The sequence below is a fragment of the Haliaeetus albicilla genome, chromosome 18, assembly GCF_947461875.1.
Source record: "Haliaeetus albicilla chromosome 18, bHalAlb1.1, whole genome shotgun sequence".
In the NCBI taxonomy this organism is placed as follows: domain Eukaryota; kingdom Metazoa; phylum Chordata; class Aves; order Accipitriformes; family Accipitridae; genus Haliaeetus; species Haliaeetus albicilla.
The window spans coordinates 23,075,132-23,089,414 of NC_091500.1; the positions used below are offsets into that span (position 1 = coordinate 23,075,132).

The window sequence follows — 14,283 nt, forward strand, 5'->3', positions numbered from 1 at the left end:
GAAGAGGAATGGTGTCATATCATGCACACAATGGCCCAGTCAAGTTTCTTGTCACGGCTGCATCTATAAACAAGAAGAACAGAAACAAACAGAGGAACAGCCTGCCTCCTAGCTCAGAACCTAAAGACGACGACCAAAAGAACATTCTGCACAACGAAAGACCAAGCTCTTGCCTTAGTAACACCCATGACACTGCAATTTGGCTGGGGGGTTCAGTAGGATCCATTGCACAAAAAAGTGACTTGTCATCATCTTCTGGATCCCTTACTTTGTCTCACGGATCAAGTTCCCTAGAACACAGGCCAGAGGACAGTAACATTTATGAGCTTTTAAATGATCAAAATATCTCATTTAAAAGTAAAAGACAGAGATCCAAGAAAATGAAAGCAAGTTCAGTATTAGTCATTTCTGGTGGCCAAGGACACAGAAGAGTGAACAAGAAGACCAAGCAGCAGCGACCAGATGAACTAGTGTCTTCAGTGATGGTCTGGCAAATCCCACTATTAAATATCTAACTGGACTAAATCCAAGATACTTTCTGCTATTAAAGAAAGTCTGATATCCTTGTACAGAAATGGCAGCTTAGGACCCAAACAGATAGTCTTTATACACCTGGGAACAACTTCAGTAGGCTTTGATCACAGGATTAAGGGTTGCAAGACAGTCCTTGCATACTTAGAACATTCTGCAGTGTTAGGGTATTGGAAAACATTTAGCTGTTGATGCTGTCCTTGATACTTAGAACAAAAAGGATCTGTTAGACACTTTTAAATGGTTTTAGAATCTCTGCCTTATTTATATTTACATTTATAAATATCATAATTATATTCTGTAGCACTTAGGGAAGGCAAAGAACACATGCCATGTCTCATGCTGGTTTTTGCTTATGTAAATCAGCTGTTGTTTCTTTTTCCAAAGTGACATATTGCATGGACTGTAGATTTTAACAAATTAGCAAATATTTTTAAACAATAAATAGTCTAATGCAAGCTAATACTAATTTGGTAATTACTATAATAGTTTGTAACATCATTCCACAAGCCAGAGTTGGGTCTGGACAAAAGCAGTTATATTAATTGATTGGTATTTGTTTATTTCAACATAGAAAATAGATTTATTATTATTATTATTATTTCTAATGCTCAGTATTATTAAAAACATTGCAGTACAAAAAGCACATTAATTTTCTTGCTAGGTGCAATGTGTCTGTGACTGGCCTTTGTTGTACAGAGAAAGTTCTAAGGGTGCTATGGCTTAGGTCAAATAGAAAATACAGATACAGGACAGCTGTGCACTGGAGTGCTGCTAATGCATTCTCCCCAGCAACTTGGTTATCAAAGCTAGACATGCACTATGCTGGTTTTAAGGAGGCATGCACATCCAGGAACTTAATAATGAAATTATTAATTAAATCATTAACTGGGGAGAAATACACTAATATTGGAATATCTATAGGAAGTGCGGGTAATCACTGTGGGTGTAGGTCCTACACCAGTTGATTTGTGCTGTGGCCTCAGGCAAACACCTATCAAATAATGTCACAGCGCAACAGCAGAGATATGGTCATATCTGAGTGGCAGTCGCCTCTTTTCACGCAGAGTTTCAGCAAAGCATGGTCATGTAAATGGATATTGTGAAAATAGTGTGCATGGCTTCATTCACTCAGTCAGGTAAGCAGTTGCTTTGGTGGTGTTAGAGGGCTGAATTCTAAATAGAGACCTAATCATCGTTTCTTAATGAATCAATGTATTTCCAAAGGAAACTTTGAATTTGGGATTCCTACTGAAATTGCTTTATGTGCTAGTCTCTGCATGTGTAATATAAGACCAGAGCCTTCAGCTCAGAAGGATATTGCCAAAACCGGTGATGAGACACATCCTTCAGTCAAAATATGTTTAATACAGATAACATGTTGAATGGAGTCACTGGGAACATCCTTTTCCCTCGTCAATAGACTGAAAGATACAGAGAAATTAGGGTGATTAAGTTTCAGTTGAATATGTTAAGAACTCTAATACTGTCCATCAGTTCAGTAAAATGCAAATTAAATATATCTGAAGCAGGAGGTTTGTCAGATGTATGCATTGACTAGAATCACGTAAAACTTCTGGCTACTTTGGTGCTATTATTATCATCCCAGTAAGGGGGTGGTTTGCCCTGAAATTATTTCTGCTACTTCTAATGCACACTCCTTGATTCCACCATGGTTTGTTTCAATCTGCCTAGTTTAAATCGACATCAACCATAATTACAGTGTTTCCCAGCACTTGGCATTTTAAGGTAAACTGTACTAGGGACTGAATTACTTTGTTCGATATAAGATAAAGGGTTTTTTTTCAAAATAGTGGTAGATTGGTGGAGTTTTTTTAATGTTGCTGAAATTTATTGTCTTTATTTTGCAGCAGATTTATGTATCTCTTAAATTTTCAGTCTGTCTGCTCTAAAAAGCAAACCTCTATCAAGGTGACCCCAAAATCGGTGGGTGGGCTGACTTACCAAGTTTGACAGAGCACTGGAGTAACGTCAGGTCTTCCCTGCCACCAAGTACATGGGACAGAGGGAATGCCAGTGCAGTCAGTCTTTGCCTGTGAGGCAGCACCAAAATAGACATTTCAAAAATCAGATACGCACCCCAATTTCTTTTCAGAGGTTTTGCCTGCATCCTGATCAGAATGGGATTCTTGAGCCAGAATAGCACAGACTTCAATGAGTCACGAAGGACACTTGTTACAGATGGGATTATAGGTTTAGGGTCTTCATTACCGTTTTGTGCTTTTATTCTGTGTCTTCCGCTGTGTATCTTGCAACTTCAGTTGGGTGCTGTCAGCGTTGGCATGGGCTTAAGTGTTGGCATCAGTCCTGGTGGGGAGAAAAAAAAAAAAAAAAAAAAAAAAGCAGAGTGCCTCTAAGCCAGGCAGCTGGCAGCATTTTCCCAAACTTTCCCTCTTCTCCCTGGCCTACTGCCTGGGCTTGCCTGGCTTGAGGGATCAAGGCCAGTTGCATTTTCTACACTCTTCCATAGCTGTGGCCCTGGGAGCTGCTGTTTGCCCACTGTGTGGAAGTACTACATTGTACAGTTTAATGTATGTATATTGAAAAACAAGTTAAAAGATTCTTCTGTGTATAAAGCATATATAATCTAGTATCCCTTTGCTACACTGCAGTAAAAAGACCACAGGTTTTATTCTGCGTGCTCCTTGGGTGTGGGATTCTGCATCTGTGCCTTTGGGACTGGAGGATCACGTCCACTTTCGTGGATCTTTATTAGTAGGAGCAGTAAGCAGAGTCCACCACACATTCAGCTGGAAATCCATGCATGGCCTTATTACAGGATCTGCTAGCAGTAATGCATGAGACTTTTAAAGTGAAATTCATCCTATCTTCCAGCTGAAATGTAACATCCTTCAGTTTTAGCAATAAAACAGTAGAAACAAAGTACAAACCTGCTCTTCTGAAAGTACATCGGACTCTTGCCAGTGACTTCAGTAAGAACAGAACTGGGTCCCTCATTTACATTACACTATTTTGAAAACACATATCTATTTATCTTACTAAACTGTAAAGCAAAAAAGAAGCTGTATGTCTGTCTGCAAAAGTACACATTGTCATGAACTAGATTTTTAGTAACTAACTGAGCACAAGGTGCGATGTTTGTTTTCTGATATGCAGCTAACTGGTATTACCTTACTATGAAAATGGGCAGGAACCAAAGTTTCTCTTACAGCTGGCAAATAGTCTCTACAGCTGTTGTAGACTATGCTGATAGGTAGGTTGGATTTTGCTTTCTGATACTGCTTTTCTAGATTAATAGAAGTTATGGAAAATATTAGGAAAAGAGGGGAGCAAGTGTAACCACTACGATATATTCTATATATGTTTTCTAACACATAGTAGTGTCTTTTATAACATGAGCCATAAAACTTGTGTATTTATGTTCAAAGTATAAACTGAGAAAATGTTTAATAAAAAAATGTGATAAAATTAACTTCAGAAGTACATTTCTTGGGTCGTCATTTTAACTAGAAGGCTGGAATTTGTGGCATGCATTAATAATATATGTATTAATGGACTCATGAAAGGGAGAATAGGATATGTGATTAGGACAGCAAAGATATATTTTTATTTATTTATTTCTATAGTTTCTACAATTTAACACCAGCAAATGCAATTTCTGAAAGTGATGCAGTCTCTTACAATGAGTTTGACCCCTGTATCAATGGACCCAGTGTCTAAGCAGTAGAATTTCTACTATGCTGTCTACATGGAGTATGCATCAGCACTGGGGCAGCATGCATGATGCATAAAAATGAGAAGCATTAATATTCAAAATGAGTATTGCAGAGCAAAAGCATTAACAGATGAAATTAATTTTCAGTTGCTAACTGGCGATTCATTCTAATTAATCTGCCCTAAAGGATATATACCGAATCCCATGATTGTGTTTAAATACTGAGACTTGTATTCATCAGACTTGGCAATAGCCTGTTTGTGCATACCTGCACTATTATAAATAAACAATAAGAGTTATTGAGAGCTGCTTGGTTGCTCGTAAAGCCTGCCTTTTTGCTCCTGTTTTTATACCATACCTCTTTTATATATATATATATTTATACCACACCTCTGAAAAACATCAAATTGCATGAGAGCAGGATACTGTACATTCGCACACCTGAAAACAGATTCTGTCCCAATAGGAATTTACAACTCGTTATTTATGGGTGGGAGGCTGAGGGCTAAAAATTGCTTACTGTCCCTTTGAGAGAGGACTGAATATTGGGAAGGGTTTCCTGAACTGTGGTTAGGTGCTTAAACTTCACTGTTCCTCTCTTTTCTGTCCTATTTAATTTTCTGACCATGTGAAGACGAATTAGTTTTTGTAAAATGCATTTGTGGGTGAGAAAAATCTGTGGTTTGAAAGGTGCGACTATAATGGAGGGTTCTATAAGAGTTAATCTATTGCAATGAGTGATACCGTGGAGTTGATACAGGATTTTTAGATAGCTTTATGTATCTTCACAGTAATAATACTTCACATAGTAATAGTCCTGTTAAGAAGGCAGATTAGTATCATCCGTAGCTAGGAAGAAGTGGAGCTGAAAAGCGTTTGCCTGACTTGAAGCCGCATGTGATGAGTCTGCAAGCGCACAGATTAAAGCCGTTGGTGCTTTCTAAGCCCACAATCAACCCTTCGAACTGCCGCCTCCTTGCAGGCGTTCTGTACGTGCGGTTGCTGAAACTGCCTGTGCTAGTAAACCGGCCAGGGCTGGGGCAGCAGCTCGAGCACTGACCCGTGGTCACAGTTAGTAGCTGGCTCTCTGGGAGTGAGCCTGGCCTGGGCTGCTCCCATCAGACAGCATTGACAAGGCCACTTATCTGGGATATTCCGGGGACTGATTAACTCCGAGGATGTAAATGGTGTGGTGCTACTTGCAGAATAGGCTCTCTGCCTCTGGTTTCTTCATACAGGTGTAGCCTAACGTGTCCATACAACCTACTTCATGTGGGATGGTTGCCTAGCAGTCTAGAACTTGAGACTAGTCTCCTACAGTCAGGAGACAGAAATATGTACTAGCGGAGACTTGACCCCTGCCATACAGCTACCAGGGGTCGGTACGAGGAGTCTCATTGTTAGTCTGATGGTTCAACAGCTGCTTGCACTGCGCCACAGCTCAAAATTCTGGTTTACTTCCTTCACCTTTCCAATTTAGGGGTTTTGTAGCTGTATGTAGAATCTACATCCCATCTCCTTACAAATGCAGCACGCATGCTGCTAGATCTATCTGCTCTTTGATTTGAGAAATGTAGCTCAAGATTTTAGATTTTTCAGAATTAGTTGATTTGCTGCTGCCTCATACTTGTGCTTACTTGATCATAGCACTTTCCTTAAAGGCATGCCCAGCTACCAAACTACCAGTAACACTCTTCGCCTCCTAAAACAAAGAATCCAAATAGCAACACTGAAACAGCTTCAGATGAAAGGATCTGAAAATTTCCTAGGCAAATGAAGATTTACTGTGTTACTCCATTTGAAATGCAACAATGTCGAGGTATGACCGAAAGCACTTCAAGTGCTTTGGCCAAGCTCCATAAACCACACTATGAAGGCAGTTAGTCTTTCACAGCATGACCTTCAAAGGTGTTCAAAGGGGATTTTTTTTTTTTCCTCCAGCAGAACAGGCCTTGACAGCAGAACTGCAAGTTCTCCTGTTGTGCATATTGTTATACTCCGGGGATAATCACAGTTACCATTAATGTGTGTCCCAGCCTGGAAGATGAGCCAGAACACCTAGGATTAAAATGACACACCTCAGGGGAGATGAAATCATTGTAAGAATTCACTGGAAGTCTGATTTAAGGAGTTATTGTGACATCAAAAGATTCAGGTGAGTGAGCCTCCAGCAGAATTTTCTCAAGCACCAAAGTACTTAAATTTCCACTGAAATCTGTATATTTACATGCCCAAATGCAGATAACAAGAAAGGTTTTAAAGAAACTAGATACCACTTAGCTACAGAGTTACAGAATTTTTATTTTTGCTTTCTATTATTCCACACTGGAGAGAAATTCTGTGGGTTTCACCTTGAGCACCAGGGTCACCTTGAATATTGGCACAAAACCCACATTAACTCACGCCTTCCAAAGCAAATTGTAAAAGTTGTTTCCTGTGGGCCTTTCTGGTTGGTTCTTTCTGTGTGCATTTCAAGTTGCAGAACGTGCCTGTCAGACTACACATGTTCCCTTTCTAAAGAGATCTAACATGTCTTAATGTTGCCTTTCTAAAGAGATTTTTTTTCTGGAGGGTTGGGTAGCACAGACCATGTGTATTAGTGAGGAGGATTACCCCTAGTTCAGCCAAGATTTTTAAGTGCAATAACTTTTCTGCAATGTTGCTCAGAGCAGTCTGTGAGGCTCTTAATCCCGATCACAAGCAACTGACACCATCAGTTAACTTAAGCTGCATCTACACTGCTGAACTCCAGAGCACTTCAAACATTACTGACACACATCCTGAGGCCGTATTGGGTGGGATGCCCATGCCCGTCCCTTCCCAGCATGAACCTTACTGTTCAGGCAAGCAAAGCTGGTTATAGCCTATACATATACGTGATGACATTTCACTGATAGACCAGTATTTTGGGAGAAATGTACTGATCACGAGGTATTTTGCTCGCGAGCCATAGTTATAGATGCTTTTTGACGAGACAGGTGGTGGGACAATCCATGGCCGATTATGGCTGGGAAGAAATGTTGACTGGATAATCTCAGAGCACTGTAAAGAGCAAGGGTAGGCTTTCATTTGCTTTTTCAAATTCTTTGGGTTTTTATTATCTTTTTAGCAAATGAGGAGAGGATGTGCACATTTTCTCAATTGTTCATCTAAGTAAATGCTGTGTGTTCCCCATCTTTTAACCTTATAAAATGCTTTCAACCTCATTAAAAGCTGTTCTACCTGTTCAGAGCATTGTTTTGGGTGATAAAACTCTGCACTAATACAGTCTCTTTTGTTATGCTGTTTGTTGGGTTTTTTTCTTAAATTAAAAACAATATTGATCTGTCTCCAGTGCATAGAAGTATGCAACTGAACACTGAAGAAATCTTTATGATCTATTTTTCCTTATGATTACTACCACTCTATCCGCCACAAGCTGATAACCCTCCAGATGCAATCAGCCATTCCTTTCAATTCTACTATTTGAGTGTATTACAGGGATGTGTGAAAACTAGTACACAAAGGCAAATCAGCTTGGGTCAGCATCAGATATATACAATGCATCCTGTGTAATGTGCCTACAGCATGTATGGGTTTTGTACTCCAAATGTATAAAACGTATTTTAGGTATCTTTGGCTGCTCAGCAGAAATATAATAAGCATTTTGTCTGGGCCAGCAATAGCATCAAACCAATCCTTGAGGCCATTGTGTTATAATACCAAGAAGCATTTCACACAGGAGTGTTCAACTGTCAAACACAGAACGAGCAAAAGGAGTCAGGTTTTCTTTTCCATTTGGTTTGGTTTGTTTTTACATTTTGGCTTCTGGCCATGAACCAGATCTCTGGGTACTGCGGGGACCACGGACATCAGCTACTGCCACTATGTACCTGATACTCCAGTGCGCACAGGAGGAATACTACCAAGCTTCACCTATGCCAGTTCCAGAATTTTGATGCTGCAAAGTTTATTCTTCCAAGATGTCCTTGTGCCAATCTAAAAGACAAAAGAATAGCCTACCAACAGCTTTGCATCTGCATACACACTGGTACCAAGTCTAGACTCTGTAGGTATACCAGTCCTACCTAGTGTGCTGGAGATGAGCTTGCAATGTAATGGACTCAGAAAGCAAAGGCTGGAAAGCCCACCTAATTAGCTGGGTAAATAATTGAGCATGGACCTGTGCTCAGCTCCATGCTGCCATGGGTACACTACCTATCTGCAGGATTCTACCTTGCTTACTTGTAAAAGCTAGCCTGTGTACGCCTGGGGGAGCTACATTCTGAGCCCATTATCTAGAAGGTTTAAAGCCTCTTGGTCCATAGAATACAGATTAAGTATTTCATCTGGGTGAAATAACAATTTTGTTAAATGATTCCTAACCTCCTTAAATGAGGAATTCTGTAGCTTCACTAGCCAAGAATCAACCCCCCTGAGACCAGGCCAATTCATTTTTTATGTGGTCTGCTGGCTAATTGTACTGAGGAACAGTGCATTTGCTCCAGCTACCTGGGCAGCCCAGTCCTGCGCGACAGCCTCAGAGCTGGGAATCGCAGCCCTGCAGCTGCTACTGCAGCCAGGGGGAGAAAGGAAAGAAATGCAGTACCTCTCCCAGGAAGAGCAGGGCCCCGATAAGCTCTCAGCAGAGGTACATCTCTCTGGATCGGGGTGCCATTTGGTGACCCTGTCATGAGAATGGCATTCAGCTCTATTGACCATTTCTGCACTAGAGACATCATAGGCTGATGCCTTCTAGGAAGAAAAAATTGAAAATCTTCTGTTTCGCCTGATGCGGCTTAAACAGACAGAAAGGTGTACAAGATGAAGAAACCTTCCTATTTCTTAATCTGTTTTTTTTTTTTTTTTCTTTTTACAGGAGAAACATTTGATAAAATCCTTTTGGTCCAAACTGCATTCCCTTTTTATTATTGAGCCCTATTGCTGGTATGTGAGAGACAGAGAAGATGGGCTGTATGTCCTGAAGGAAGTCCACTGTATGTGACCGGGCAGGAACTAGCTAAGGTTTTGAGGACAGAGCAGAGCAAACACTTCCCTCCCTGCCTTTACTCACCTCACTGTGCTCACCACTCTACTGTTGTTGCTGTAGACTAATTGTCCCTTGCAGAACACAGGTATCTCGGCCAGTCCTGATGGCCAGTAGCAGCAGTTAGAAGCAATCAGTCCCTGTGAATATTTGCCATGTTGGCTGGGCTACAGAAATGCATGACAGGCACCAAATTATGTATCATGTAAGCTGTGCAATACCTGATTTCTTCAGGACAGGGGCTTTTCTATACTGGGACAATGATTTGTCTCATGTAATTTAGGTGGTTAAAAATTGTCTACAGCTGTACCAGTCTGACTTTACAGCTAATGGAGAGAATCAAGGAATACTAAAGGATGATTCACCTCATCCTAAGATAAGATGTCTAAGATAGGTGAGAAAAATTGCCCTCCAGACATGGTTATTCCTGTACATTAATTATAAATGGAGCCTGAAGGAACTCAGTTAAGTAGGGAAACCAAACAGCTAGAACTGAGATGATTTCTACAATGCATGTCCCAGTTTTTAGCATCATCTCCAGTTCTACTGAAAACTGAAAGGCTAGTTGATGAGCAGCCTTATTCTCCATGGGATGTTTCCCAGCCTATGATCCACAGAGCAGCAGTATTTTGCAAAAGTTGTGCTAAGAGGTCAGCAACTCTCCTTTATATCTGTTTTCACTTGTCTGTGAAACAAACCTTGTGTTTGATGACAAAGGTGCATGGGGACCGGAAAGAAACTTGGAGGGAGGACAGTAGACTTAGGCTTACAAAGTTAGGGAATCACTGCGCAAATTAAAAAGCAGAACTGAGGTAATTTTACCCAATCTGCTTCTGGCAATGCTCAGTGAGGGCAAACGATAAAGTTTACAACAGCCAAGCACTACCTGACTTCTTGGGCTAGGACCGCCATGGAGCTTGGATTTTGTATAGGTCTTTTGCTGGCTCCAGCCACAGGGGCAAGTATGGCCCATAAACACACAATATGCTACTTCCTACCCACCACTGATTTTCATTCATCTCCAGAAACTGTAGCTCGGACACCTCTGTGTACACACAGACTGCTATGTGATGTGGCTGTTAAACCTGAAGAGGAGCTAAGCAAATCCAGTAGTGCTTAAAATCATCATATATTCAAAAAGCATGAGTCAGAACGATCTCAGATGATCTCCAATATTATACTGCTGCCACAGCCACATAACTCTTATCAGTGTGAACAGAAGTCAGGTACCTCAAGCGGAGATGATCCTCCACAGAGGAATAGAACAATGGGGATTTTAAAAGTGAAAATAATTTCCCAAGACCTGTATCAGTTGTCTAATTTCAGTGTCATCTTGAAATATACAGCATTTAAAGTAACACGAAACAGCAGGAAGATTAGTTCCTGATGTCAAGAGAGAAGAGTTATTTCTGGCAGGCTTTAATGAATCTGCTGTATCACACGGAAACTTCTTCCAGCTAGCTAGGAATAAAACCATGTACAGAAATTAACAGTCCAATCATGTAATGGACCCAAATCAGGGGACAGCGGGAAATTCACAATTATGCTAAAGCCACATGTGGTTACCAATTATTCTAAACTGCTGTGACACTGTATGATTACCACTTATTTATCTTACGGCACCAAGAAGCACGCTGACCTCTCTCAGTAGAGTTGAGACATGACCTCAGCTTGAAAACCAGCCTTCTGATTAAGCACTATGCTTAAGTGCACAACACAAGTAGAGCCAAGGGTTTCAAGTGGTTACACTTACCCAGCACTGCATGCAAGCACTTTAATGTATTAAGGGCTAACTCAACACATAAGAGTTTTAGCAAAACCAAAGTCAAAAAGTAGGAGCAATGGGACAAAATGAATGAGTAGACACCCAACCACGCTTAACCATCACCACCAGGAAGCTGGAAGAACATACAGCTGCAATGGTTACACTGCCAGCAGAGAAAAAAATTGTCAGGTTAATTTGAGAGAGGAGACGGGAGCAGCTTTGCAAGTCTGCTCAGGAGTGTCTCCCAGGGCCAGGAGCCACTTGCTGGGTGGCTGCAGGAGAACCAGTCCGACAGGACCCTGGTGTTGGTGGAAAGAGGGGAAAAGAGAAAAGCCGCAGATGACTAGTGTTTTGAGACAGCAGTATCATAGGAAAACTATACGTTGCAATGGCAATACGATATATCCAGGCACCAGCAGTGGTTTAGAAAGGCTTGCACAGCACGGTGTCAGTGTCTGCTGTCTTGGCAGATGTCAGACTGCAGCTCGTGGTGTGACGGCGGCCAGGTAAGTACCACCGACTGCATCAGGAGCAGACCCAGGGCACAACTAACGTAACACGAGGGTTTTTTTCAAGAAGCTGGGAAACGGGTCTAATTCAGGGAGTCCTGACGACAGCCTCAGCTTTGAAGAGCAGGACAAAACGGGACCCAGACCCCAACTGCAGTCAAACAGAAACCACCTGGCCTCCACCTCGTTGCTCCCCCGTCGGCAGAAGGCTCCGGCTGGAAACCCTCCCCGCCGCTTCCCGCAGCGAGCACGGCCGACGCCGGAGAGCGGACAGGCTGTCCCCGAGAGGCCGCGGTCACTCGCGGCTCCAGCCTGGGAGCCCCACTCGGGGCGCCGTGCGTCCACCAGGCCCGCCGCGCTGGGGCCAGGGGGCTGCTGCAGCAACCCCCCCCCCCCCCAGGCCCTGCCTCACGCAGTTTACCTCAGGGACGGCTCCCCCCCACCCCGCCCGGAGGTGAGGACCCGCCGTTTACCCCGCCCGGCGCCGCCAGGAGGGAGTTTCTCCTCAGCGCGGGCAGGTGGGGCCGTTCCGCCGCCTCCCCCGCCCGGCCCGCCTCACCCCACCGGGGGAGCGCGGAACAGCCGGCCCGGAGCGGCGTCGCCGCTTCCCGCCTCGGCGGCTGCCCCTCGCCGGGAGCAACAGGTCTGTACCCCCTCCCCCCCCTTCCTCCTCCCTCCCTGCGTGTGCGAGTGTGGCGGGCGAACAAAGGGGCTGAGCGCGGCCCCGCGCCCCCTCCACGCAGCGGCCGCCCGGCCCCCTCCGCCAGCCCGGCCCCTGCGCTTCAGCCATTTGCGTCGCCTGGCATCGCACCGCCGCTCCCCCCCCCCCCCCCCCGCTTCTCCTTCCCGGCTTCCCCCCGCCGGCTCCCGCTCCGGTGGGCAAGGCGGCGGGGCCGCCGCGCTGTCGGCAGCGAGGCGAGGGCGGAGGGAGCTTCCCCAGAGAGACGCGGGGCTCGCCGGCCGTCGCCCGAAGGTAAGCCCCTGCCTGCCCGCCTTGCTGAGGGGAGAGCGCAGAGGCAACGCGGCGGCGGGCCGGGAGGGGAGGGGGGGACGTGCCCGACCCCCCCCCCCCCTCCACTCCCGGCCCGCCGCCGCGGAGCCTCCGGGGAGGATTGGTGCCGGTATCGGCCGATAGCTGAGGTAAAAAAACCCGGTAGCCGTGTCTGTGTGGGGGGTTGCAGCACCGTCAGGCTTAATCGTGCTTTCCTCTTCCCTCAGATCCCCTTAATCCGCCTTCCCCGGACAGGAGGGAGGCCGGGCATACCCCCACATCCCTTCTCCGTATGTCGCAGAGGAGCCAAACCCGATGCCTGCGTATTTTATTTATTTATTTATTTTTTAATCCTGCTGACCTATTACAAATCTAAACGAATCTTTACGGTAGCGTTTAGGGATGTGTAGCAGCAGCAGATTGCTTCCCGCTATAAATTCTTCATGGCGTGCTTCCCCATCCTACTAAAAGCACACGAGTGGTGCAAGCCCTGGGCGTACACACGCGTGCATGATTTTGCAGGGTGGAAGATGCCTGAAAAAAAGTCCTACTGAATTTCGTTTGTCCGAATCCGGTAGGTTTTTATGTCTGGTCCTTGAAAGCAACAAAAAGCCGGCTCCCAAACCCAAACTTGCACGTAGCGTAGAAAATGGTAGTATTAAATCCTATAGCCAACTTTCGTCACCCATCAAGGAAAAATAAAACCCTCTAGAAACAATATTCTGTAAAGCTTTCCCACAGCAATTAAACTGAACAATAGAAAACTAGAACAAAAAGGTAGAAAAAAGTAGGGCAATAAAAAATAGAATAGCAATAAAATAGAACAATCCTTTTATATGATCTGAGAAGCTAAAGAGCTCCTCTGTTTTTCAGAGACTTAACCATCTGTCTCCCAAGGAGGAATTAAAGGGAATGCTTATGGAAAATAATAATTAAATTGTCACTAGTATTGACAAAGCAATATTTGCTCCCCAGTTTAAGTCTCTGGCCCATCCTGCCTGTTCTGCACTCTCCTCTTCCCAGGGCCCATCACACAGCATTTATTCACCCTTTAATTAGGACATCCAGTGCATGCCAATGGGATCCTCTGGTCATCCACTGCTAATGGCACTGTCTGATGAGAACCTGCCAGAGAGCTGAGGACTGGTCCCTTGCCTGCCCCAGCTTCCCCCCCCCCCCCCCCCCACTCTGCAGGGACTTGCTCCTGGCAGTAGTAGCACTGAAGTCAATGGTGACACTCTTAGGAGCTGGAGTTTGCAGGACTGCGCCTTGACAATATCAAAAGACTGAAATCCTTAAAAGCTTCCTTTCTTCTATGAATGCTTTGCTTGCATCACTTTTCAGTGTACCAAATAGTCCAAATAGGTGGACAGATTTGAAATGTCAATAAATATTAGAGCACCATTATTTGGCAGGAACATTAAATGAAAGCCATTAACTTGCTTTACTACAGTAAAGCAGGATTATAGTATTTAGAGCTGGCCTAGGTTGCTGTAGAGACAGTGATGTGGTTAGATGACTGGATCCAGATCGTACTTACCAGGGGTTTTGGCATCCTGTAGTATCCTGTTGCAAGAGGATATTAGGGGCAGCTGGCTGCTAAAGAAGGGTATAATAAAACATGAAAGGAAATCCTGAAATTTCTTTTAAAGTAAAATTAAACTCTTTTTTTTTTTTTTTTTTTTAAGTCTTGTGAGATCCTGTATGGATTTTGCAGGGGTTTTGCTGTTTATCCCTACTAAGATTCTACAGCATTGCAGTTAG

General features: G+C 43.9%; 2 protein-coding genes and 1 long non-coding RNA gene across 14 annotated transcripts in view; 2 read left to right on the plus strand and 1 right to left on the minus strand.

The window, feature by feature from the left end:
* The window catches only part of ARHGEF10 (Rho guanine nucleotide exchange factor 10), a 120,740-nt gene extending 116,759 nt beyond the window's left edge, over positions 1 to 3,981 (plus strand). For all 7 annotated transcript variants that reach the window (XM_069805928.1, XM_069805931.1, XM_069805933.1 and 4 more), the window contains one exon: positions 1 to 3,981. In XM_069805928.1, the coding sequence (XP_069662029.1) occupies positions 1 to 515 (515 nt within the window). In that variant the 3' untranslated portion in view covers positions 516 to 3,981.
* On the minus strand, positions 2,755 to 12,064 carry LOC138689730 (uncharacterized). Of its 5 annotated transcripts, XR_011328635.1 has the most exons (5): positions 9,282 to 11,930; positions 8,817 to 8,894; positions 8,101 to 8,206; positions 5,866 to 5,930; positions 2,755 to 2,859 (listed from the first exon to the last, which is right to left on the minus strand). It is a non-coding gene; the product is annotated as an uncharacterized lncRNA (long non-coding RNA). The 5 variants fall into 5 exon arrangements; XR_011328637.1 differs by lacking the exons at positions 8,817 to 8,894; positions 9,282 to 11,930 and adding an exon at positions 11,950 to 12,064; XR_011328638.1 differs by lacking the exon at positions 8,817 to 8,894.
* KBTBD11 (kelch repeat and BTB domain containing 11) overlaps positions 12,057 to 14,283 on the plus strand; it is a 22,311-nt gene continuing 20,084 nt past the window's right edge. Inside the window, exon 1 of one of the 2 annotated variants that reach the window (XM_069805937.1) lies at positions 12,057 to 12,171. The gene's annotated coding sequence lies outside the window, so the exon portion shown is untranslated. The other variant, XM_069805936.1, reaches the window with a different exon arrangement.